The sequence below is a fragment of the Heteronotia binoei genome, unplaced genomic scaffold, assembly GCF_032191835.1.
Source record: "Heteronotia binoei isolate CCM8104 ecotype False Entrance Well unplaced genomic scaffold, APGP_CSIRO_Hbin_v1 ptg001309l, whole genome shotgun sequence".
NCBI lineage: Eukaryota > Metazoa > Chordata > Lepidosauria > Squamata > Gekkonidae > Heteronotia > Heteronotia binoei.
This window is the reverse complement of record NW_026800234.1, coordinates 216,757-240,000: the sequence shown is the minus strand read 5'-3', so window position 1 is coordinate 240,000 and position 23,244 is coordinate 216,757. Positions and strand designations below refer to the sequence as shown.

The 23,244-nt window shown below is 48.2% G+C and overlaps 1 protein-coding gene across 3 annotated transcripts in view; it reads right to left on the bottom strand.

The window, feature by feature from the left end:
• The window catches only part of FCHSD2 (FCH and double SH3 domains 2), a 349,063-nt gene that overhangs the window by 130,631 nt on the left and 195,188 nt on the right, over positions 1–23,244 (bottom strand). For all 3 annotated transcript variants that reach the window (XM_060263895.1, XM_060263898.1, XM_060263896.1), the window contains exon 8: positions 20,637–20,765. In XM_060263895.1, the coding sequence (XP_060119878.1) occupies positions 20,637–20,765 (129 nt within the window). The remainder of the gene's footprint in view (positions 1–20,636; positions 20,766–23,244) is intronic.

Genomic DNA, 23,244 nt, shown 5'->3' with positions numbered 1-23,244 from the left:
TTCACGTTTTCACGGCAGACTTTGGTTTGCCATTGCCATTGCCTTCCCCAGTCATCTACGCTTCCCCCCCCCCCCCCCAGCATGCTGGGTACTCATTTTATCGACCTCGGAAGGATGAGTCAACCTGGAGCCGGCTACCTGGATCCAGCTTCCGCCGGGATCAAATTCAGGTCGTGAGCAGGGAGCTCAGACTGCAGCACTGCAGCACTGCAGCTTTAGCACTCTGCACCACAGGATAAAAATGAAGACGACAGGAGTTTTGTTTTTTCCCTGGTCCAAACAATGCTTTTCCTGAGCTGGTGAGCTCTACCAGGGAACTTGTGCTCACCAGGTATTTATTTCCGCTCTTCATTTCTCATCTTATGAAAGCAACCTAGGTTTAGACCTGTTCTGCTGTAAAAGCCCTCTTCGGGAATAAGCTTTCAAGAGTCAAAGCTCCTTCTGACAGATAGAGACCTTCATTCCTGCTTGCATCTGCATTCTAGATTCAGTATAACTGAATGTGGGTTTTTTTTAATACTAGGGATATAATTCATTCTTCTGTCTTCTTTTAATTGTAACAGCCAATGGCCACATACAATTTGCCTGTCTGTCTGTTTGTCTATCAGAAGATGATACTGGATTTATGTCCCACCCTATACTCAGAGAGGTCGCAATCTCCTTTACCTCCCCCCCCCACCCCGCACAACAGACACCCTATGAGGTAGGTGGGGCTGAGAGAGCTCTTACAAAAGCTGCCCTTTCAAGGACAACTCTGTGAGACTGCAGAATCAAACCCGGTTCTCCCAGATAAGAGGCTGCACACTTAACCACTACACCGAACTGTCTGTGTATCTACTTGCATCTGGTGAAGGGATCTTTGACTCTCAAAAGCTTACTCCCTGGAAAATCTTGTTGGTCTAATAAGAAGATAGAAGAAGAAGATATTGGATTTATATCCCGCCCTCCACTCCGAAGGGTCTCAGAGCGGCTCACAATCTCCTTTACTTTCCTCCCCCACAACAGACACCCTGTGAGGTGGGTGGGGCTGGAGAGGGCTCTCACAGCAGCTGCCCTTTCAAGGACAACTCCAGCCAGAGCTATGGCTGACCCAAGGCCATGCTAGCAGGTGCAAGTGGAGGAGTGGGGGATCAAAGAAAAAGATATTGGATTTATATCCCGCCCTCCACTACGAATCTCAGAGTCTCAGAGCGGCTCACAATCTTCTCTATCTTCCTCCCCCACAACAGAGATCCTGTGGGGTGGGTGGGGCTGAGAGGACTCACAGCAGCTGCCCTTTCAAGGACAACCTCTGCCAGAGGTATGGCTGACCCAAGGCCATTCCAGCAGGTGCAAGTGGAGGAGTGGGGAATCAAACCCGGTTCTCCCAGATAAGAGTCTGCACACTTAACCACTACACCAAACTGGCTCTCCAGTAATAAGTAATTACTGGAGATTACTGGTAATTACTGGCTCATCCAGTAATAAGATGCTACTGGACTTGGAACCCAGCTCTTCTGCTGAAACCAACACAGCTGCCGCCTGAAACGTATACGTTTTGGTCTCAGTGTTCTAAAGTCATACGTCTGCCTGAAGCTTCTCTCCCCCTTGGTGTTTGTCGAAGCAGCCAGGCTGGCCCTCCAGGTGCACGACGGGAAGATAATATATCCCTTCTCATCTAACAGCCGAGTCCTGCTCTGTAAAGGCACAGAAAGGCTCAACTTCTCCTTGCAGGCTCAGACGCATTCCCAGGAGCCAAGGAGGTGTGCAGACCAGACCAGGCCTCCGATTCTCAAAGCTCTCACACCCAAGCTTTTCCCCATCCCTTCCTGCTTTTCCAGCAGCTCCACAGTGACTTGATCAATATTTCAGTTCCTGTCTCCGCAAAGCGACCCAGAAGCAGAAAAGACTTGCATAAAAGCATGTAAAAACTGATCAGAAACTACGTCTTCTGTTTTGCAGAAGAGGACAAATTCCACTGATGCTCCCCCCCCCCCCCCTCCAAACACACACGGTGTAGCTCTCCGCTTCAACCACAGTAATATTCCTGGGAGATTCACTGACCCAGAGAGGCACAATTTTGGGGGGAAGAAGAGTTAAGTCACTTGATGCTGTTGCACAGGATATTGGTGCTTGGGGCGGGGGGCCAACAGTGGGAGGGCTTCTAGTGTCCTGGCCCCACTGGTGGACCTCCTGATGGCACCTGGGTTTTTTGGTCACTGTGTGACACGGAGTCTTGGACTGGATGGGTCACTGGCCTGATCCAACATGGCTTTCCTTATGTTCTTGTGTCTGGGGCAGTGAGAGTCTGTCTTCTTGGTGCTTGGGGGGCTACAGTGGGAGTGGGCTTCTGGAGTTCTGGCCTCACTGGTGGACCTGCTAATGGCCCCTGGGTTTTGGCCCCTGTTTGACAGAGTGTTGGACTGGATGGGCTGGCCTGATCCAACGTGGCTTCTCTTATGTTCTTATGCTCTTAATCCAAACCAATGTTTTTAAACAAATGAGAGAATAAGCCCTTGTCCGCTTAGACAGGATCACCTGTTTGCTAGAAGCAAAATGCTGACCATTTCCTCTTCAACTTTGCTGCTTCCATGGACCTCTTCAAGACTGGTAATTATCACCCACCCCAACAACACTTTCCCCTTTCCTCCCTGATCTTCCTAGTTACCTCTTATACACGTTTGCTGTGGGCAGGGCACCCTTGTTTTATCCTGTTGTCTTTTTTTGTTCCAACCTTTCTCATAAATAACAGTCTGGTTATTTCCAAGAGTCCTCATAGGGACAGATCCCGGAATACATAGGGAGAGATCCCAGTTACCAGCCATGCACTTCATCTCCAAGCGAGTTTCCCAATCTAAGTGGAAACTGTCTGGGAAACAGGTTCCTCTGGAGGGCCAACAACAGGGCACAGAGGCTGAGACCTTCCCCTGATGTTGCCTCTAGGCACTGGGATTGACTGCCCCTGGATATGGAGGGTCCCTTGTCATCATGGCTATTTGCCACTGATAGACCTCTCTTTCACAAACTTCATCCCACCCCATTCTCAAGTCAATTAACACAGCAAAAGGCAACTACCGTATTTTTCGCACCATAAGGCGCTCCGGACGATAGGACGCACCTTCCTCCTGGGGGGCAATCCGCTGCCTCTGCCTCCGATCCGGCGCTTCCCCCGCGCCTCCCTGCCTGGCTCCATCTTCTTCCAGCAAGCGCTGGGATCGCTCCATGTGGCCCCACCGCAAACCCAGCGCTTCAGAGCTCCGGCTGTGGAGAGGGCAGCGTGCTTCCTCCTTGCCTGTGTGCCTGGCTTCAGCTGTGATGCTTAAAGCAAGCGCTGGGATCGGAGGGCGGAGGGAGCGATCCCAGCGCTTGCTTTAAACATCACAGCTGAAACTAGGCACACAGGCAAGGAAGAAGCCGGCGCTTGCGAAGTGCTGGGTTTGCGGTGGGGCCACGTGGAGTGATCCCAGCGCTTGCTGGAAGAAGATGGAGCCAGGCAGGGAGGCGCGGGGGAAGCGCCGGATCGGAGGCAGAGGCAGCGGATCGCCCCCCCCCCAGGAAGGTATGTACCTTCGCTCCATAAGATGCACACACTCCCCCCCCACTTTTTTTTGGGTGGGGGGAGTGCGTCTTATGGTCCGAAAAATACGGTAGTTCACTCAACAGGATAGATGCTGCCTGATTCCCAGTCTGTGCCTGTGATCATCGCTACAGCTTCTGGCAGCAAATCCCACATTTTAATGTCTGCATAATGCCTCGAAGTGAGCCCCCTCAGGGATCATATTTGGGTAGAAAGGTGACAAAGAAATGCTTTCAATAAATAAATAAATCTTCCTGAAGTACAGAAAGCTCCAAGTTCCTGGATCTAGAGGGTTGTTACAAGGACTTCCTAAATGTATAAAAATCTGGTTTACTGCTCATTTCATTCAAATGCATTTCTCGAGATCTGAGGAAATTTTCTTTGCCAACAGACCATCTCTGTAAACAGGTCCACGTTAACTCAGCGCTCTTCGTTTTATCACTTCCCCTTCAATGGCATCATCACCGGACATGTGATTTACGCCACCGGCGGTATTACTTACCAAGGACAACTGTAAAATTTGGGATTACGTATGCAGCTAATAATAAAAATGCATCTGAAGAGCTGTTTCTGGTATGCCTTAAAGCTTTAAAGGATTGCTCTTTATTTACAGTCCTAACTTTAGCACACAGTGGAAAAAGGCTATCTATTCTAAGCAAACATTTCTCCAGGAAAATATCATTCATAAGTACATTTATTTTGGACCTTTGCTGAGAGTCCGCTTGCAAGCAACGCTTCTTTTATAGAAGCTCACTGCTGATACACTGCAGAATGCACAAACAGTGTTGCTATTCTACGCTTTCGCTAAACAATTTTTTTTTAACTTAAAAAATAAGTCATTTAAATGGAGGAATTTTCCCTCCTTTCCCCGACCACTTCAAACAGAGTTAGTGCTAAAAATATTTGACACTGCTCATTTCGTGCAGATCGTAACACTGTCTTCTTTACAAGTGGAAACTGCAGAAGAGTTACAGCAACCGGTCCATCCCTTGAACTGATAGAGCTGGGAAATGCTCTCCCGGAACAGCTGTGGAAACTAAGGAGTGACCTGGATTCACAAGATAAAGATTGTGAAGAGAATTCTGGTGTTTCACAGGGGCAAGGAAGGGGTCTTTTCCTTCACCCCGTTTAAGGACTGCAAATCCTGGTTCATAAATTCCTCTTCTAGTTTGGTGTAGTGGTGAAGTGTGCAGACTCTTATCTGGGAGAACCGGGTTTGATACCCCACTCCTCCACTTGAACGTGCTGGAATGGCTTGGATGAGCCATAACTCTGGCAGGAGTTGTCCTTGAAAGGGCAGCTGGTGTGAGAGCCCTCTCAGCCCCACCTACCTCACAGGGTGTCTGTTGTGGGAGGAGAAGATATGGGAGATTGTAAGCTGCTGAGTCTGATTCAGAGAGAATATATAAATTTGCAATCCTTCTTCTTCTCGATCAAGAACTGTGTAGAAAAATATTTCTTGTAGAGACGCAAACCATTCTAAAGGAGAAAAATATTTCATAGGAAGTTCCCCTTCCCCCCCAGTATTCTCCCAAATTCCCAGTTTAGTCATTGGAAAACAGAAAAGGCGGCCTTGCTTGCTCTACCACACCCGAAGCTAAGACAAAGTTCTAAAAGTGCCTTTCGTATAGGCGCGGAACTCTCTTGCACCAAATAGGCCAGCAGCACCGAACAGATTCTTTGCCTGAAGAATTGTCTGTGTGCGCCAACAATTTACCAAGCTTTCTGTCACAAGCATGAGGACAGGAATTGAGTCCTTAAGCGCAAGGCTGGCTATGTGCAAGATAAAAGAAAACATGTCCTGTTCTTTGATTGCAGCTGTGCACGTACTTAGGTCAGCTCCCAAAACTTAGAAAGCACAGTCCTGCGTTTGACCTTCCCTTCACCTTCCATGGTGTGAAACTGATATTGGAAAAGAAACAAGGAACAAAACAGCAAGCTTTCAAGGAAAAACCGAGCCCCGTCTGTACAATGAGAAGGTTGTGGGCAACAACAGATGCTCAGACAGAAGCAACTCCTCAAAAAACCCCAACTCAGCAGCTATCAGCACTTCAGATCTCTGAATTGGAGGGGCTCCAAGCAAGGCGCTGTCAAATAGATGAGCGGCCGTCTCTGACTCCTGTCTGAACAGCCCCTACGACAAAAATCCTTATTCCGAAAAAAGAAATCTGGTTGGAGGGAGGGAAATGTACCAGAAGCACTGGGCAGACACAAAAAACAATGAGGTCAAAATTGGCATACTTTAGGGCTGGCAGACTCCAGGTGGGACCTAGAGATCTCTTGCAATTGCAACCGATTTCTAGACAACAAAGATCAACCGCTCAGGAGAAAGGGAACTGCTTTGAAAGGGGGAACTCTTTAGCATTGTACCCTGCTGAGGTCATAAGAACAAAAGAGAAGCCATGATGGATCAGGCCAGTAGCCCATCCAGTCCAACACTCTGTATCACATAAGAACCTAAGAGAAGCCCTGTTGGATCAGGCCAATGGCCCATCCAGTCCAACACTCTGTGTCACATAAGAACATAAGAAAGCTATGGTGGACCCAAGAACATTCCAGCAGCTGCAAGTGGAGGAGGGGGGAATCAAACCCAGTTAAGAACATAAGAACATAAGAGAAGCCATTTTGGATCAGGCCAATGGACAATCCAGTTCAACACTCTGTGTCAGACACACACACACACACATATATATATACACTGTGGCTAATAGCCACTGATGGACCTCTGCTCCATATTTTTATCCAATTCCCTCTTGAAGCTGGCTATGCTTGTAGCCACCACCACCTCCTGTGGCAGTGAATTCCACATGTTAATCACCCTTTGAATGAAGAAGTACTTTTATCTGTTTTAACCTGACTGCTCAGCAATTTCACTGAATGCCCACGAGTTCTTGTATGGTGAGAAAGTGAGAAAAGGACTTCTTTCTCTACTTTCTCCATCCCATGCATTATCTTGTAAACCTCTATCATGTCACCCCGCAGTCGACATTTCTCCAAGCTAAAGAGCCCCAAGCGTTTTAACCTTTCTTCATAGGGAAAGTGTTCCAAACCTTTAATCATTCTAGTTGCCCTTTTCTGGACTTTCCCCAATGCTATAATATCCTTTTTGAGGTGCGGCGACCAGAACTGCACACAGTATTCCAAATGAGACCACACCATCGATTTATACAGGGGCATTATGATACTGGCTGATTTGTTTTCAATTCCCTTCCTAATAATTCCCAGCATGGCGTTGTCCTTTTTTATTGCAATCGCAAACTGTCTTGACATTTTCAGTGAGTTATCTACCACGACCCCAAGATCTCTCTCTTGGTCAGTCTCTGCCAGTTCACACCCCATCAACTTGTATTTGTAGCTGGGATTCTTGGCTCCAATGTGCATTACTTTGCACTTGGCCACATTGTGGCCAAGTGGAGGAGTGGGGAATCAAACCCGGTTCTCCCAGATAAGAGAGCTCTGGCTGACCCAAGGCCATTCCAGCAGCTGCAAGTGGAGGAGTGGGGAATCAAACCCGTTCTCCCAGATAAGAGAGCTCTGGCTGACCCAAGGCCATTCCAGCTGCTGCAAGTGGAGGAGTGGGGAATCAAACCCGGTTCTCCCAGATAAGAGAGCTCTGGCTGACCCAAGGCCATTCCAGCAGCTGCAAGTGGAGGACTGGGGAATCAAACCCGGTTCTCCCAGATAAGAGAGCTATGGCTGATCCAAGGACATTCCAGCTGCTGCAAGTGGAGGAGTGGGGAATCAAACCCGGTTCTCCCAGATAAGAGTCCACACATGTAACGCCCACTCCAAAATGAACTGCAGAACTGTATCATCCCAAAACCACCGGCTCAACATTAGGAAGAACTTCCTGACCGTTAGAGCGATTCCTAAGTGGAACAGGCTTCCTCGGGAGGTGGTGGGCTCTCCTTTCTTGGAGGTTCTTAAACAGAGGCTAAATGGCCATCTGACAGCAATGAGGGTCCTGTGAATTTAGGGGGAGGTATTTGTGAGTTTCCTGAATTGTGCAGGGGGTTGGACTAGATGACCCTAGAGGTCCCTTCCAACTCTATGATTCTATGATTAGGAAGGACTCCCTGACAGTTAGAGCGGGTCCTGAGTGGAACAGGCTTCCTCAGGAGGTGGTGGGCTCTTCTTCTTTGGAGGTTTTGAAACAGAGGCTACATGGTCAACTGACAGCAATGCGGATCCTGTGAATTTAGGGGGAGGTGTTTGTGAGTTTCCTGAATTGCGCAGGGCGTTGGATTAGATGACCCTGGAAGTCCCTTCCAACTCTATGATTATATGAAAATGTCCAGAAAGACTATACTCTGAAGACTATAATCCTTTCTTGTGTTTTGCAAAAGTCACATGTACAGGAAGCTTCCTTCTGGATCAGGCTAATGGTCCCTCAGGGTTGGTATTGTTTACTCCCCACAACAGACCCTCCCCCCGTGAGGTAGGTGGGGCTGAGAAAGCTCTGTACGAATTGCTCTGGAAAGAGCAGCTCCGAGAACTGTGACTGACCAAGGTCACCCAGCTGGCTGCATGGGGGAGGAGTGGGGAATCAAACCCCGTTCTCCAGATTAAAGTCACATACCAATTTTGTGTTAGAAAATTGGCCAAACTGGATTGGGAGCCACATGTGGCTCTTTCACACATGTTGTGTGTTTTTCCAAACCCCCACTGCCCCGTCAGCTGGCTCGGAGAAGACGTTTGTCTCTTTAAATCACTTCAGTTTGCTGTAGTGGTGAAGTGTGCGGACTCTTATCTGGGAGAACCGGGTTTGATTCCCCACTCCTCCAGTTGCAGCTTCTGGAATGGACTTGGGTCAGCCATAGCTGCCTTATCTGGGAGAACCGGGTTGGATTCCCCACTCCTCCACTTGCAGCTGCTGGAATGGCCTTGGGTCAGCCAGAGCTCTCTTATCTGAGAGAACCGGGTTTGATTCTCCACTTGCACCTGCTAGCATGGCCTTGGGTCAGCCATAGCTCTGGCAGTGGTTGTCCTTGAAAGGGCAGCTGCTGTGAGAGCCCTCTCCAGCCCCATCCACCTCACAGGGTGTCTGTTGAGGGGGGGAAGGTAAAGGAGATTGTGAGCTGCTCTGAGACTGTTCGGAGTGGAGGGTGGGATATAAATCCAATATCTTCATCTACCTCACAGGGTGTCTGTTGTGGGGGGGAGGTAAAGGAGATTGTGAGCCGCTCTGAGACTCTTCGGAGAGGAGGGCGGGATATAAATCCAATATCATCTTCTTCTCCAAGCCAAGCCAGCCAGCAGCTTGAAGAACACATTTAAAGTTAAGTTGCTTTCTTTCCACCTCCCCCTCACCACTGGATGCAAACTTTGTTCAATGGCTTCAGACCAACATGACTACCCCCCCCCCCCAAATGTATCTTTTGAACAGCCTAAGTGATAATACATTAACCAGACAAATCGCTCATTGAAAAAACTGGAACGTTTCAGTACCTTGCCCTAAATTTTGAAACAATGACATGAAGGAAACTGAAGACAAAAGCAGAGACCAAAATGAAAAACGTCAGCAGAGTTCTGATTTAAGGGTATTGCAACTCAAAGTCCCCCCCGAGAGGTTTCATTTTGCGCATCAAATGACTAACCCTAGCAGATCAATACACTTCTTTCTCCAAGTGCATTTGTATTCTTATATGTGCAAGACGGAACTAAATTACAGCGGGCCATCATAAGCCCAGGCCGTCTACTCTGCTATACTTCTCCCCCCTCCCCGGTAAATAATTTAAAAGCTATGGAGGGGCTCTCTTGTCAAAGTGGCATTACATTGATTTTGGGATCATCTTCCCAGATTGCATTAATAATTCACTCCGCATTTTGAAAAGCACACCCCGCAGCTGGCGGACGTCTTAGGCTGGGCGTTTCACCCTGGAGACGAAGTCCAAGCGGAGCCATTCGTGGCTCCTCCACGAGCCACAAGGAAGCGCATGGGAACCGCACAAAAGGGTGGCCTTTCTCCCCACACCTCAGCCATAGCAGCAGCAGCAGAAGAAAATATTGGATTTATATCCTGACCTATACTCTGAATCTCACAGAGGTCACAATCTCCTTTACCTCCCCGCCCCCACAACAGACACCCTTTGAGGTAGGTGGGGTGAGAGAGCTCTCATAGAAGCTGCCCTTTCAAGGACAGCTCCGCAAGAGCTATGGCTGACCCAAGGCCATTCCAACAGCTGCAAGTGGAGAAGAAGATAATATTGGATTTATATCCTGCCATTCACTCTGAATCTCAGGGTGTCAGAGCAGCTCACATTCTCCTTTAGAAGACGACGACGACATTGGATTTATATTCCGCCCTCCACTCAAGAGTCTCAGAGCAGCTCACAATCTCCTTTATCTTCCTCCCCCACAACAGACACCCTGTGAGGTGGGTGGGGCTGAAAGGACTCTCACAGCAGCTGCCCTTTCAAGGACAACCTCTGCCAGAGCTATGGCTGACCCAAGGCCATGCCAGGAGGTGTAAGTGGAGGAGTGGGGAATCAAACCCAGTTCTCCCAGATAAGAGTCCGCACACTTAAACACTACACCAAACTTCCTTCCCCACAACAAACACCCTGTGAGGTGGGTTGGGCCGAGAGAGCTCTCCCAGAAGCTGCCCTTTCAAGGACAGCTCTGCGAGAGCTATGGCTGATCCAAGGCCATTCCAGCAGCTGCAAGTGGAGGAGTGGGGAACCAAACCTGGTTCTCCAGGATAAGAGAGCTATGGCTGACCCAAGGCCATTCCAGCAGCTGCAAGTGGAGGAATGAGGAATCAAACCGAGTTCTTCCAGATAAGACAGTTCTGGCTGACCCAAGGCCATTCCAGCAGCTGCAAGTGGAGGAGTGGGGAATCAAACCCGGTTCTCCCAGATAAGAGAGCTCTGGCTGACCCAAGGCCATTCCAGCAGGTGCAAGTGGAGGAGTGGGGAACCAAACCCGGTTCTCCCAGATAAGAGAGCTCTAGCTGACCCAAAGCCATTCCAGCAGCTGCAAGGGGAGGAGTGGGGAACCAAACCCGGTTCTCCGGGATAAGAGAGCTATGGCTGATCCAAGGCCATTCCAGCAGCTGCAAGTGGAGGAGTGGGGGAATCAAACTCGGTTCTCCCAGGTAAGAGTCCCGCACTTCACCACGACACCAAACGGGCTGAAGAAAAGTGGAAGCAAGAAGCTGCTCTGATGGTGAGACACAAAAACCGGATTTTCTTCTGAGGAAGGACGGAGAAAGGGGGGAAATCGCTCCACCCTCTGTGCCTTCCTGCCTCTGTTGTTCCCAGAAGGCAGACTTATTCAAGACGGCTTCTTCATTGGGCAGCTGTGCTGGTCTGTAGTGGAAGGTCTAGACTCAAGTCCAGGAGGAACACTGGGATCAAGAAGAAGAGTTTGTTTGGTTGTTTTTTTAAAAATGAAATGTTTCTCCCTTTGGAGGCAGAGTTTTGAAAGTAATTAGATAGATCCATGGAGGATAAGTCTATCAGTTTCATAAGATCAAAACATGAGGATGGAACAGAAATCTCAGTCTCATAGCAAGTGCAAAGATGAAGGGGGGAGGCAGCCAATGCAAAGGGCAGTGATAGAGTTGGCAGTCCCTTGGCAGGGATACCCTGCCCCCCTGCACCTGGTTAAAATTCTCCACTAAAGAACGTCAGAAGAGTCCTGCTGGATCAGAACAATGAAGGTTCATCTTGTCCAGCCTCCTGTCTCACACAGGGGCCAACCAGTTCCTCTGGAGGGCCGGCAACAGGGCAGAGAGGCCGAGGCCTTCCCCTGAGAAGAACCTCAGAAGAGCCCTGCTGGGTCAGACCAGGAAGGGTCCATCTAGTCCAGCCTCCTCTCTCACACAGTGGCCAGCCAGCTTCTCTGGAGGGCCAGAAACAGGGCAGAGAGGCCGAGGCCTTCCCCTGAGAAGAACATCAGAAGAGCCCTGCTGGGTCAGACCAGTGAGGGTCCATCTAGTCCAGCCTCCTGTCTCACACAGTGGCCAGCCAGCTTCTCTGGAGGGCCAGAAACAGGGCAGAGAGGCCGAGGCCTTCCCCTGAGAAGAACATCAGAAGAGCCCTGCTGGGTCAGACCAGGAAGGGTCCATCTAGTCCAGCCTCCTGTCTCACACAGTGGCCAGCCAGTTCCTCTGGAGGGCCAACAACAGGGCAGAGAGGCCTAGGCCTTCCCCTGAGAAGAACATCAGAAGAGCCCTGCTGGATCAGACCAGGGAGGGTCCATCTAGTCCAGCCTCCTGTCTCACACAATGGCCAACCAGTTCCTCTGGAGGGCCAACAACAGGGCAGAGAGGCCGAGGCCTTCCCCTGAGAAGAACCTCAGAACAGCCCTGCTGGATCAGACCAGGGAGGGTCCATCTAGTCCAGCCTCCTCTCTCACACAGTGGCCAGCCAGCTTCTCTGGAGGGCCAGAAACAGGGCAGAGAGGCCGAGGCCTTCCCCTGAGAAGAACATCAGAAGAGCCCTGCTGGGTCAGACCAGTGAGGGTCCATCTAGTCCAGCCTCCTGTCTCACACAGTGGCCACCCAGTTCCTCTGGAGGGCCAACAACAGGGCAGAGAGGCCGAGGCCTTTCCCTGAGAAGAACATCAGAAGAGCCCTGCTGGATCAGACCAGGGAGGGTCCATCTAGTCCAGCCTCCTGTCTCACACAGTGGCCAACCAGTTCCTCTGGAGGGCCAACAGCAGGGCAGAGAGGCTGAGGCCTTCCCCTGAGAAGAACCTCAGAAGAGCCCTGCTGGATCAGACCAGGGAGGGTCCCTCTAGTCCAGCCTCCTGTCTCACACAGTGGCCAACCAGTTCCTCTGGAGGGCCAACAGCAGGGCAGAGAGTCCGAGACCTTCCCCTGAGAAGAACCTCAGAAGAGCCTTGATGGATCAGACCAGGGAGGGTCCATCTAGTCCAGCCTCCTGTCTCACACAGTGGCCACCCAGTTCCTCTGGAGGGCCAACAACAGGGCAGATGTTGCCTGATGTTGCCTCCTGGCTCTGGGGTTCAGGGGTTTAGTGCCTCTGAATGTGGAGGTTCCCTGATGTTGCCTCCTGGCTCTGGGGTTCAGGGGTTTAGTGCCTCTGAATGTGGAGGTTCCCCTCAGTCACCAGGGCTAGTAGACACTGACAGACTTATCCTCCATGAATCTATCTAATTAGTCTTCAAAGCTGTTTCTTTCTGTGGGCATCACCACACCCTCTAGCAGCAAACGCCACAAGCCTTCAGTTCATCCCTTGCTTTTTGTTGGGGCACTTAACGGACTATATACCTGCTGGCTTAATAGCTTGTTTCTCGAAACAAATGGCCCCTTACTTGTCTATCAGCTGCTCAACTACGGTAACAGATAACATCCAACTGGAGAAGAGCAGCCTTCGTTCTCACAGCAATTATCGTCACCAATCAAGTTAACACCCGCAAACCGAAATATGTTTGTTCTGTCCTAAAACCACCGGGGAAAGCCCCACACCCTCCCTTACTTTAATGCAGGTCAATTTATCTAAGCCGTCACTTAATTATGCCTCCTGTTTTCAAAATAAGGGTGGAGACACGCTCTGTTTGCTTACTCAAAACCTGTGTTAGCCACCCTTTCTGCGGCCTTACAGAAACTCACAGCCGCTCACAATGTAAATAACAACGACGTACAACAAACAACATAAAATACAGAGATGTTCCCAGATCTGGAGAATCAATGGACAGATTGGCTCAGATCTACAACTGGCCAATTTATGACTGCAGAACAGACAAGCGCAGCCTCAGATAATACTCTAGAAAATAAGAGAAGCCCTGTTGGATCAGGCCAGTGGCCCCTCCAGTCCAACACTCTGAGTCACATAAGAACATAAGAGAAGCCCTGTTGGATCAGGCCAATGGCCCCTCCAGTCCAACACTCTGTGTCACATAAGAACATAAGAGAAGCCCTGTTGGATCAGGCCAATGGCCCGTCCAGTCCAACACTCTGTGTCACATAAGAACATAAGAGAAGCCCTGTTGGATCAGGCCAGTGGCCCCTCCAGTCCAACACTCTGTGTCACATAAGAACATAAGAGAAGCCATGATGGAGCAGGCCAATGGCCCATCCAGTCCAACACTCTGTGTCACATAAGAACATAAGAGAAGCCATGTTGGATCAGGCCAATGGCCCATCCAGTCCAACACTCTGTGTCACATAAGAACATAAGAGAAGCCATGTTGGATCAGGTCAGTGGCCCATCCAGTCCAACACTCTGTGTCACATAAGAACATAAGAGAAGCCATGTTGGATCAGGCCAATGGCCCATCCAGTCCAACACTCTGTGTCACATAAGAACATAAGAGAAGCCATGTTGGATCAGGTCAGTGGCCCATCCAGTCCAACACTCTGTGTCACATAAGAACATAATAATAATAATAATAATAATAATAATAATAATAATAATAATAATAATAATAATAATAATAATAATAATAATAATAATAATAATAATAATTTTTTATTTATATCCCACCCTCCCCGCTGAGGCAGGCTCAGGGCGGCTCACAGACATGGAAAGTGCCATGATTACAGCAATACATTATACAATAAAATACATTAAATTAATTAATTAATTAATTAAAACCATTACAATTAAGGTGCTATAATGCAAGACATATCAGATGTATATCAGATGGCTGGATGTTATTTCAGGATTCAATCTTGAAGGCCATTTGAAAGAGGATGGTTTTGCAGGCCCTGTGGAACTGATTATAGTCCCGCAGGGCTCGAACCTCTGCTGGTAATTGGTTCCACCAGTGAGGAGCCGTTACTGAGAAGGCCTGCTCTCGGGTTGTTTTCAATTTGGCCTCCCTAGGTCCAGGGATTTTTAAAAGATTTTGGGAGCTAGATCTCAGTGCTCTCTGGGGAATATATGGAGAGAGGCGGTCCCTAAGGTAGACATAAGAGAAGCCCTGTTGGATCAGGCCAATGGCCCATCCAGTCCAAAACTCTGTGTCACATAAGAACAGAAGAGAAGCCCTGTTGGATCAGGCCAATGGCCCATCCAGTCCTACACTCTGTGTCACATAAGAACATAAGAGAAGCCCTGTTGGATCAGGCCAATGGCCCATCCAGTCCAACACTCTGTGTCACATAAGAACATAAGAGAAGCCCTGTTGGATCAGGCCAGTGGCCCATTCAGTCCAACACTCTGTGTCACATAAGAACATAAGAGAAGCCCTGTTGGATCAGGCCAGTGGCCCATCCAGTCCAACACTCTGTGTCACATAAGAGGAGCCCTGTTGGATCAGGCCAATGACCCATCCAGTCCAACACTCTGTGTCACATAAGAACATAACAGGAGCCCTGTTGGATCAAGCCAATGGCCCACCCAGTCCAACACTCTGTGTCACACAGAGGCCAAAATACACACACACGCACACACTGTGGCTAATAGCCACTGATGGACCTCTGCTCCATATTTTTATCCAATCCCCTCTTAAAGCTGGCTATGCCTGTAGCCGCCACCACCTCCTGTGGCAGTGAATTCCACATGTTAATCACCCTTTGGGTGAAGAAGGACTTCCTTTTAATCGTTTTAACCTGACTGCTCAGCAATTTCATTGAATGCCCACGAGTTCTTGTATTGTGAGAAAGGGAGAAAACTTGCTTAAGGTAAGAGCCACGCAGAATAAATATCAGATGTCTGAGAGCCACAAGGAAGGAAGGAAGGAAGGAGGGAGAGAGAGATGATGGATGGATGGATGGATGGATGGTTATACAGACAGACAGACAGATGGATGGAATAAACATCAGATGTTTGAAAGCTGCAAGACATGAACATCAGATGTTGAAGGGAGGGAGGGAGGGAGGTGGGGGAGGGAGGTGAGGAGAGGTAGAAAGAAAGCAACTTTAACTTTCAATGCATTCTCCAAGCTGCTGGCTGGCTTGGCTTGGCAAGGAATTTAAAGAGAGAAATGCCTTCTCCGAGCCAGTCAACAGGGCAGTGGGGACTTGGAGAGCCACACAATACATATGAAAGAGCCACATGTGGCTCCTGAGCCACGGTTTGGCCACCCCTGGTATAAGCAAACAGTTCAGAGCGTTCGTTTGCCTCCAGCATTCCCATCTCAGTGATGCAGGGTTCTCCAGACGACAGTTTGTCAACTCAGGTGTTATAGCCAGGGGTGGAATTCTAGCAGGAGCTCCTTTGCATATTAGGCCACACACCCCTATTGTAGCCAGTCCTCCAAGAGCTGACAAAAAAAGAGCCTTGTAAGCTCTTGGAGGATTGGCTACATCAGAGAGGGTGGGGCCTAATATCGAAAGGAGCTCTTGCTAGAATTCCACCTCCAGTTATAACAACAAGAGAGAAAGGGCCCCTCTTTTGAACCAAGGAGAAAGAAGCTGAAAAGTACAAAGATGAAAAAGCAGTTTAAAAAAAATTGCACTGACAAATACATGGCATCAACCAATGACAAGCCACAGATAGCAGAATACTGGGATTTTCTAAACCATGGTTTCCCCATTCTAATTAGCCAGCTGATCGCAAACTGTGCCTGTCAATTTACACCACAGACTACTTTGTTTAACTGCAATCTGTCGCAATGTTTTTACCCCTTCCCCTCGTGAAAGAGGCCCAAGATGTCAGGAAAGGTAGCTATAGATGTTTCAGCTGATCCACTGTCTCTTCTATAGGGGTCCCCAACCTTTTTGAGCCCGTGGGGGCACCTTTGGAAATCTCACACAGCGGGGTGGGCTCAGCTACAAAATGGCTGCCGCAGGAGGTGACGCCATCCACAAAATGGCTGCTGCAGCTTCCCTTCAGCCACACAGTGAAGATCCTTGCGCTGCGGTGGCCGCTACTGCCAAAGCCGTCTTTTTTAAAATTAAAAATTAATACAGCACTGTGAAATGTTTTAAATAATTTAAATATGTAATTATGTTTTATATGTTTTATTGGTTTTTAATGGAAGTAATGTGATGTTGTGAGCCGCCCTGAGTCCGCTTGCGGAGGGAGCAGGATATAAGCTTAACGTAAGTAAGTAAGTAAGTAAGTAAGTAAGTAAGTAATAAATAAATAAATAAATAAATCTGCACAGCTCATCAGATCTCCAGTGGCCAATCAGAAGCTTTGCTGGGCAAAAGCTTCACTTGGCCCCGCCAGCTTTCTAAAGACACTTAGTGAACATATATGAACATATGAAGCTGCCTTATACTGAATCAGACCCTGGGTCCATCAAAGTCAGTCTTGTCTTCTCAGACTGGCAGCAGCTCTCCAGGGTCTCAAGCTGAGGTTTTTCACTCCTATTTGCCTGGACCCTTTTTTGGAGATGCCAGGGATTGGACCTGGGACCTTCTGCTTCCCAAGCAGATGCTCTACCACTGAGCCACCATCCCTCCCCCCAAAAAAGAGTCACAGTGCTCACTGTAGGGTTGCCAATCCCCAGGTGGGGGCAGGGGATCCCCCGGTTTGGAGGCCCTCCCCCCGCTTCAGGGGCATCAGAAAGCGGGGGGAGGGAAGGGAAATGTCTGCTGGGAACTCTATTATTCCCTATGGAGATTTATTCCCATAGAAAATCATGGAGAATTGATCCGCGGGTATCTGGGGCTCTACAGGGGCCGTTTTTTGGGGTAGAGGCACCAAATTTTCAGTATAGCATCCAGCGCCTCTCCCCAAAATGCCCCCCCCCCAAGTTTCAAAAAGATTGGACTAGAGGGTCCAATTCTATGAGCCCCAAAAGAAGGTGCCCCCATCCTTATTTCCTATGGAAGGAAGGAATTGAAAAGGTGTGCCGTCCCTTTAAATGTGATAGCCGGAACTCCCTTTGAAGTTCAATTATGCTTGTCACAGCCTTGATCTTGGCTCCACCCCTAATGTATCCAGGCTCCACCCCCAAAGTCCCCAGATATTTCTTGAATTGGACTTGGCAACCCTAGATCACTGACATCATATTGGGGACCAGTGTTCCCTATAAGCTGAGTCAGCGTGAGCTAGCTCACAGATCCTGTGGCAGCGAATTCCACATGTTAATCACCCTTTGGGTGAAGAAGGACTTCCTTTTATCCGTTATAACCTGACTGCTCAGCAATTTCATCAAATGCCCACTAGTTCTTGTATTGTCAGAAAGGGAGAAAAGTACTTCTTTCTCTACTTTCTCCATTCCATGCATTATCTTGTCAACCTCTATCATGTCACCCCGCAGTCGACGTTTCTCCAAGCTAAAGAGCCCCAAGCGTTTTAACCTTTCTTCATAGGGAAAGTGTTCCAACCCTTTAATCATTCTAGTTGCCGTTTTCTGGACTTTTTCCAATGCTATAATATCCTTTTTGAGGTGCGGTGACCAGAATTGCACACAGTATTTCAAATGAGATCGCACCATCGATTTATACAGGGGCATTATGATACTGGTTGATTTGTTTTCATTTCCCTTCCTAATAATTCCCAGCATGGCGTTGGCCTTTTTTATTGCAATCGCACACTGTCTTGACATTTTCAGCGAGTTATCCACCACGACCCCAGGATCTCTCTCTTGGTCAGTCTCTGCCAGTTCACACCCCATCAACTTGTATTTGTAGCTGGGATTCTTGGCCCCAATGTGCATTACTTTGCACTTGGCCATATTGAACCTCATCTGCCAAGTCGACGCCCACTCACCAAGCCTCAACAGATCCCTTTGGAGTGTCTCACAATCCTCTCTGGTTCTCACATCTTGCTCCATCTAAGCTATGGAGTCTTGTGAGCAAAAATTCTACTTCATGAGCTACTGGCATTAAAGTGGTGAGCGACTACATGAATTGGTTTCCTCTGCGGCCACATTTCCTGAGTGAGACAAAAATGTGTGAGTCGGAGACTAAAAAACTGTGAGCTAGCTCACATTACATAAGAACGTAAGAGAAGCCATCAAGAACATAACAGAAGCCACCCAAGTGCCATCAAGAAGTCCACCCTCCACCCCCAAGCACCAGAATACAGAGCATCACTGCCCCAGAGAGTTCCAACGATAAGCTGTGGCTAATAGCCACTGATGGACCTCCGCTCCATATGCTTATCCATTCCCCTCAGTCTATTCTTGTAGTCGCCGCCACCTCCTGTAGCAGTGAATTCCACACTAACTCAGCTTAGAGAGAACATTGCCTGGCAACCCTATTTTTTGCCCACCTGCCCGGCATCTGGTAGCATTTTAGAGCGTACATACGGATAGTTTTCAGGAGCACTCACTAATTTGTACCTGTCTGCCACCCTGAGTTCCATTGCCTGATGTTTCGTATAGGCTTTTTAAAAGAAACTGTAATTACGTTTTAATTGTTTTTAATTAGTGTGCATATCTGTTCCCTGCTTGGTAGGGAAGGCAGGGCTAGAAATCCAATTAATTAAATAAATGAATTAATTACATTTGATACCGCTACATCTTTATTTGGCCGATATCACGTCATAATTAAATGAGATCTCACTCTGTCAATGTCTTCAGGCAGACAGAATGACCACCCCCCCCTCCCCAAGTGAAACAATAACACTTTGGTATGATTATGATGATATTGGATTTATATCCCGTCCTCCGCTCCAAACCTCATAATCTCCTTTATCTTCCTCCCCCACAACAGACACCCTGTGAGCAGTGTCCCCTCTAAGCTGAGTTAGTGTGAGCTACCTCACAGATTTTTAGCCTCCAGCTCACACATTTTTGTTTTACCTCAGGAAGGATGGCGCCTGAGCAGTGTTCCCTCTAAGCTGAGTTAGCGTGAGCTACCTCATAGATTTTTATCCTCCAGCTCACACATTTTTGTTTTACCTCAGGAAGGGTGGCGCCTGACTAGTGTCCCCTCTAAGCTGAGTTAGCGTGAGCTAGCTCACATATTTTTAGCTTTCAGGTCGCACATTTTTGTCTAAACTCAGGAAAAATAGCTCCGCAACACAATAACGTGGGTGGGATGGTGGCTCAGTGGTAGAGCATCTGCTTGGGAAGCAGAAGGTCCCAGGTTCAATCCCTGGCATCTCCAAAAAAAGGGTCCAGGCAAACAGGTGTGAAAAACCTCAGCTTGAGACCCTGGAGAGCCGCTGCCAGTCTGAGAAGACAATACTGACTTTGATGGACCAAAGGTCTGATTCAGTATAAGGCAGCTTCATATGTTCATGTTCAATGTATGCAGTAGCTCACAGCTTTAATGCCAGCAGCTCACAACTTTAATATCAGTAGCTCGCAAAGTAGAATTTCTGCTCACAAGACTCTGCAGCTTAGAGAGAACATTGCCTGTGAGGTGGGTGGAGCTGAGAGGACTCTCACAGCAGCTGCCCTTTCAAGGACAACATATCCTTCATAACCTTACCGGCTGAATTGTCACTCTCATACAAAAAGTGTGTAAACAAACATTTAGTGCACAGTTTGTAATAAGTCCATACAGCAAAAGAATAGAACAAACACCCACAAGATGCTCCCCCAGACTGTTTTCTAAAGTCACGTCTCGGAGGCACTGCCTTCAGCCGCTTCCTGCAGTTCAGAATCTGGGTGGAGACAAGGGCGTCGTTCTGCACAGCTTTTCACATAGAGTTCAAAAGGCCGTATTTCCTGGATTTCCAACGGTTTCGTTGGTTTCGCCCTTCGTCAGTCTTCTCTCAATGCTGCTTTAACTGGAGCCACCGTACAAAGAATTCAATCACGGATCAACGCATACATGCTCAGGTCTCTGCTACCAGCCCTTTCAAGGACTGCTCTGCAAGAGCTATGGCTGACCCAAGGCCATTCCAGCAGCTGCAAGTGGAGGAATGGGGGAATCAAACCCGTTTCTCCCAGAGAAGAGAGCTATGGCTGACCCATGGCCATTCCAGCAGCTGCAAGTGGAGGAGGGGGGAATAAACCCAGTTCTCTCAGGTAAGAGAGCTCTGGCTGACCCAAGGCCATTCCAGCAGCTGCCAGTGGAGGAGTGGGGAATCAAACCCGGTTCTTCCAGAGAAGAGAGCTATGGCTGACCCAAGGCCATTCCAGCAGCTGCAAGTGCAGGAGGGGGAATCAAACCCGGTTCTCCCAGATAAGAGTCCGCACACTTAACCACCACACCAAACTAGCTTTCATTATATTATATATTACTTAAAACTGGACCTTCCAGAATACTAAGATCGAAAACATAGCGGGGCAGGAGGGGTTTTTTTTTGCCTTTTACCTTCATAATGTTCACTAAGTCAGTCTGATAGTAGCGATCTTGATGCGCATTCGCGGCTGCCAAAGTGAGAAGGTAATCGTTCCTCGCATGAGTCGCTTTAGAATTACATTCCGACCGTCGTGCTTTTAACTAGGCAGAGAAAAGACAATCAGACAACGGGGGGGGGGGGGGGAATGAGCAGTGATTAAAATGCAAGAGCGTAACTTTGTGATCAGAAAGTCTGATGATGCTCTTTCTAACAATGCATGCAAATTCCCCCCCCCCTGGAATGGCAGGCCAGTCTAACTGGATAGATAATTCTTAAAGCAAAAATATTATTGGTACGTGAGAACAGAATTAAGCATTTATAAGTAGCAAGAATGCAGTGAAGCCACAAATGACTCAGAGCAACCCTTCGTGTTGGCAAGGGGTGGTGGTCTGCCATTGCCTGCGTCTGCATCGGAACCCTGAACTTCCTTTGGTCTCCAATCCAATTACTGATCATAAGAACTTAAGAAGAGCCCTGCTGGATCAGACCAGAAAAGAGACCCATATATTTCATCCTGGTCAGCAGTTCTTATGTCCAAACTTAACCAGTTGGGGATAGGAGTTGATGATTTTTTTACTTCTGAAGAGTCATATATCTTCAGATGTATTCAATTGAGACTGTTGGAGTTGAAGGAAACAAAACTACGTCCATCAGACCCTTATATTTGCTCCCCAGCTTCCTTAGGTCTTTATGCTTTCTGCGGCAAAATGCCCCGTTATCTATCAGACTTAACCATTCCAAGTCATCGCAGGGCATTTATGTTGGCTAGACTAAATGCGTTTCCCTCCAAAGTTTTACAAGGAAGATATCATCGAGTCCCTTTAGGCGACAGACTCGGTTCCTGTGGAGTGAACATTCCCGATTCAATTCAGCATATATTGCTGGATTGTTCATAATCTCCGTAAGGATTTATTTTGCACGCTTTCTTTCTCCCCGGATTTGTCTATTCTGCCACCCTGTTATTATTTATTGAACGATACTAAGGGAGAGGTTAGCGAGGCTGTGGCAAAATTTTTGTCTGACATCCTTAAATTTAAATCTGACCATGTATGAATGCATCTGTAAGCCCGGTTTCATTTTGATTTTATCTCCAATGTTTAAATTTTTATATTCTGTGTATTTTTTATTTGCAGCTGTTATGCCATTAAAGGTTTGATATGAAATGGTATGGATCAGACCAGCAGTCCGTCTAGCCCAGGATCCTGTCTCACTCAGTGGCCAACCAGTTCCTCTGGAGGGCCAACAACAGAGCAGAGAGGCTGAGACCTTCGTAAGCACATCAGCAGAGCCCTGCTGGGTCAGACCAGTGAGAGTCCATCTAGTCCTGTCTCACTGGGTGGCCAACTAGTTCCTCTGGAGGGTCAACAACGAGGACACAGAGGCTGACTCCTTCCCCTGCTGTTGCCTCCTGACTCTGGATGTGGAGATTCTCTTTAATCACTGTGGCCAGTAGCCACTGCAAGATCTACCCTTCATGAATCTGTCTTAACTCCTTTTGAAGACATCTATGTCTGTGACCTTCACTACATTCTCCTCCTGGATTCCTGGAGGGGATTACTCTTCCCCCCATTAAGGCGGGAGAGGAAGGGGAGTTGCCTATTGCAGGGGTATCGGACTCATTTGTTATGAGGGCCGGACTGGCATAAGTGAGACCTTGCTGGGCCAGGCCATGTCGGGCTCGGCCATGTGTGTACCTATTTAAGATTGGGTAGCAGAGATATGAATTTTAGAATAAACACAATTTAAAAACAAACTTAAAACATTAGCACTCATTGGTCTTAAAGATGCTTTCTTTGTACTTCTCCCAGGGGATCCAGGGAACTGGGCAAAGGAAGCTCTGGCTCTTTCCTTCCTTCCCCAGAGGACTGGGGGGGGGGAGAGTTTCAGCCAATAGAAGGAAGAGAGGCTTGGCTCAGTAGTTCTGCTGTGCGATTGAGAGAGCCTGGCAAAGCAAGCTTTGCCACTGCATATGCATGCATACTCATACCTGCCTTGGCGGGGAGGGTGGGGTACAAACTGAATTAAATCAATCAACAAATTTTAATAAAGAAGACACATGCACTCTTAACCAACAACAGCACTGACCTATTAGTCTGGGCTGACCTATTAGCTTTCTAAGGGCAGCTTCATGGATAATGGCCACTGTGTGACACAGAGTGTTGGACTGGAGGGGCCATTGGCCTGATCCAACATGGCTTCTCTTATGTTCTTATGTGACACAGAGTGTGGGACTGGATGGGCCATTGGCCTGATCCAACATGGCTTCTCTTATGTTCTTATGTGACACAGAGTGTGGGACTGGATGGGCCATTGGCCTGATCCAACATGACTTCTCTTATGTTCTTATGTGACACAGAGTGTTGGACTGGTGGGGCCATTGGCCTGATCCAACCTGGCTTCTCTTATGTTCTTATGTTCAAGCTGTTCCTCCCCAATGGAGGAGCCTCAGCCAATGGAGAAAATAGAGTTTTTGCTCTGTAGCTCCTGTGCAATTGAGCAAGCCTTGCAAGGGAAGCTGTTATGTAGAAAGAAGCAAGAGAGAGGGAGAAGGAAGCAGATTGACAGTCAGTTGCTCGGGAG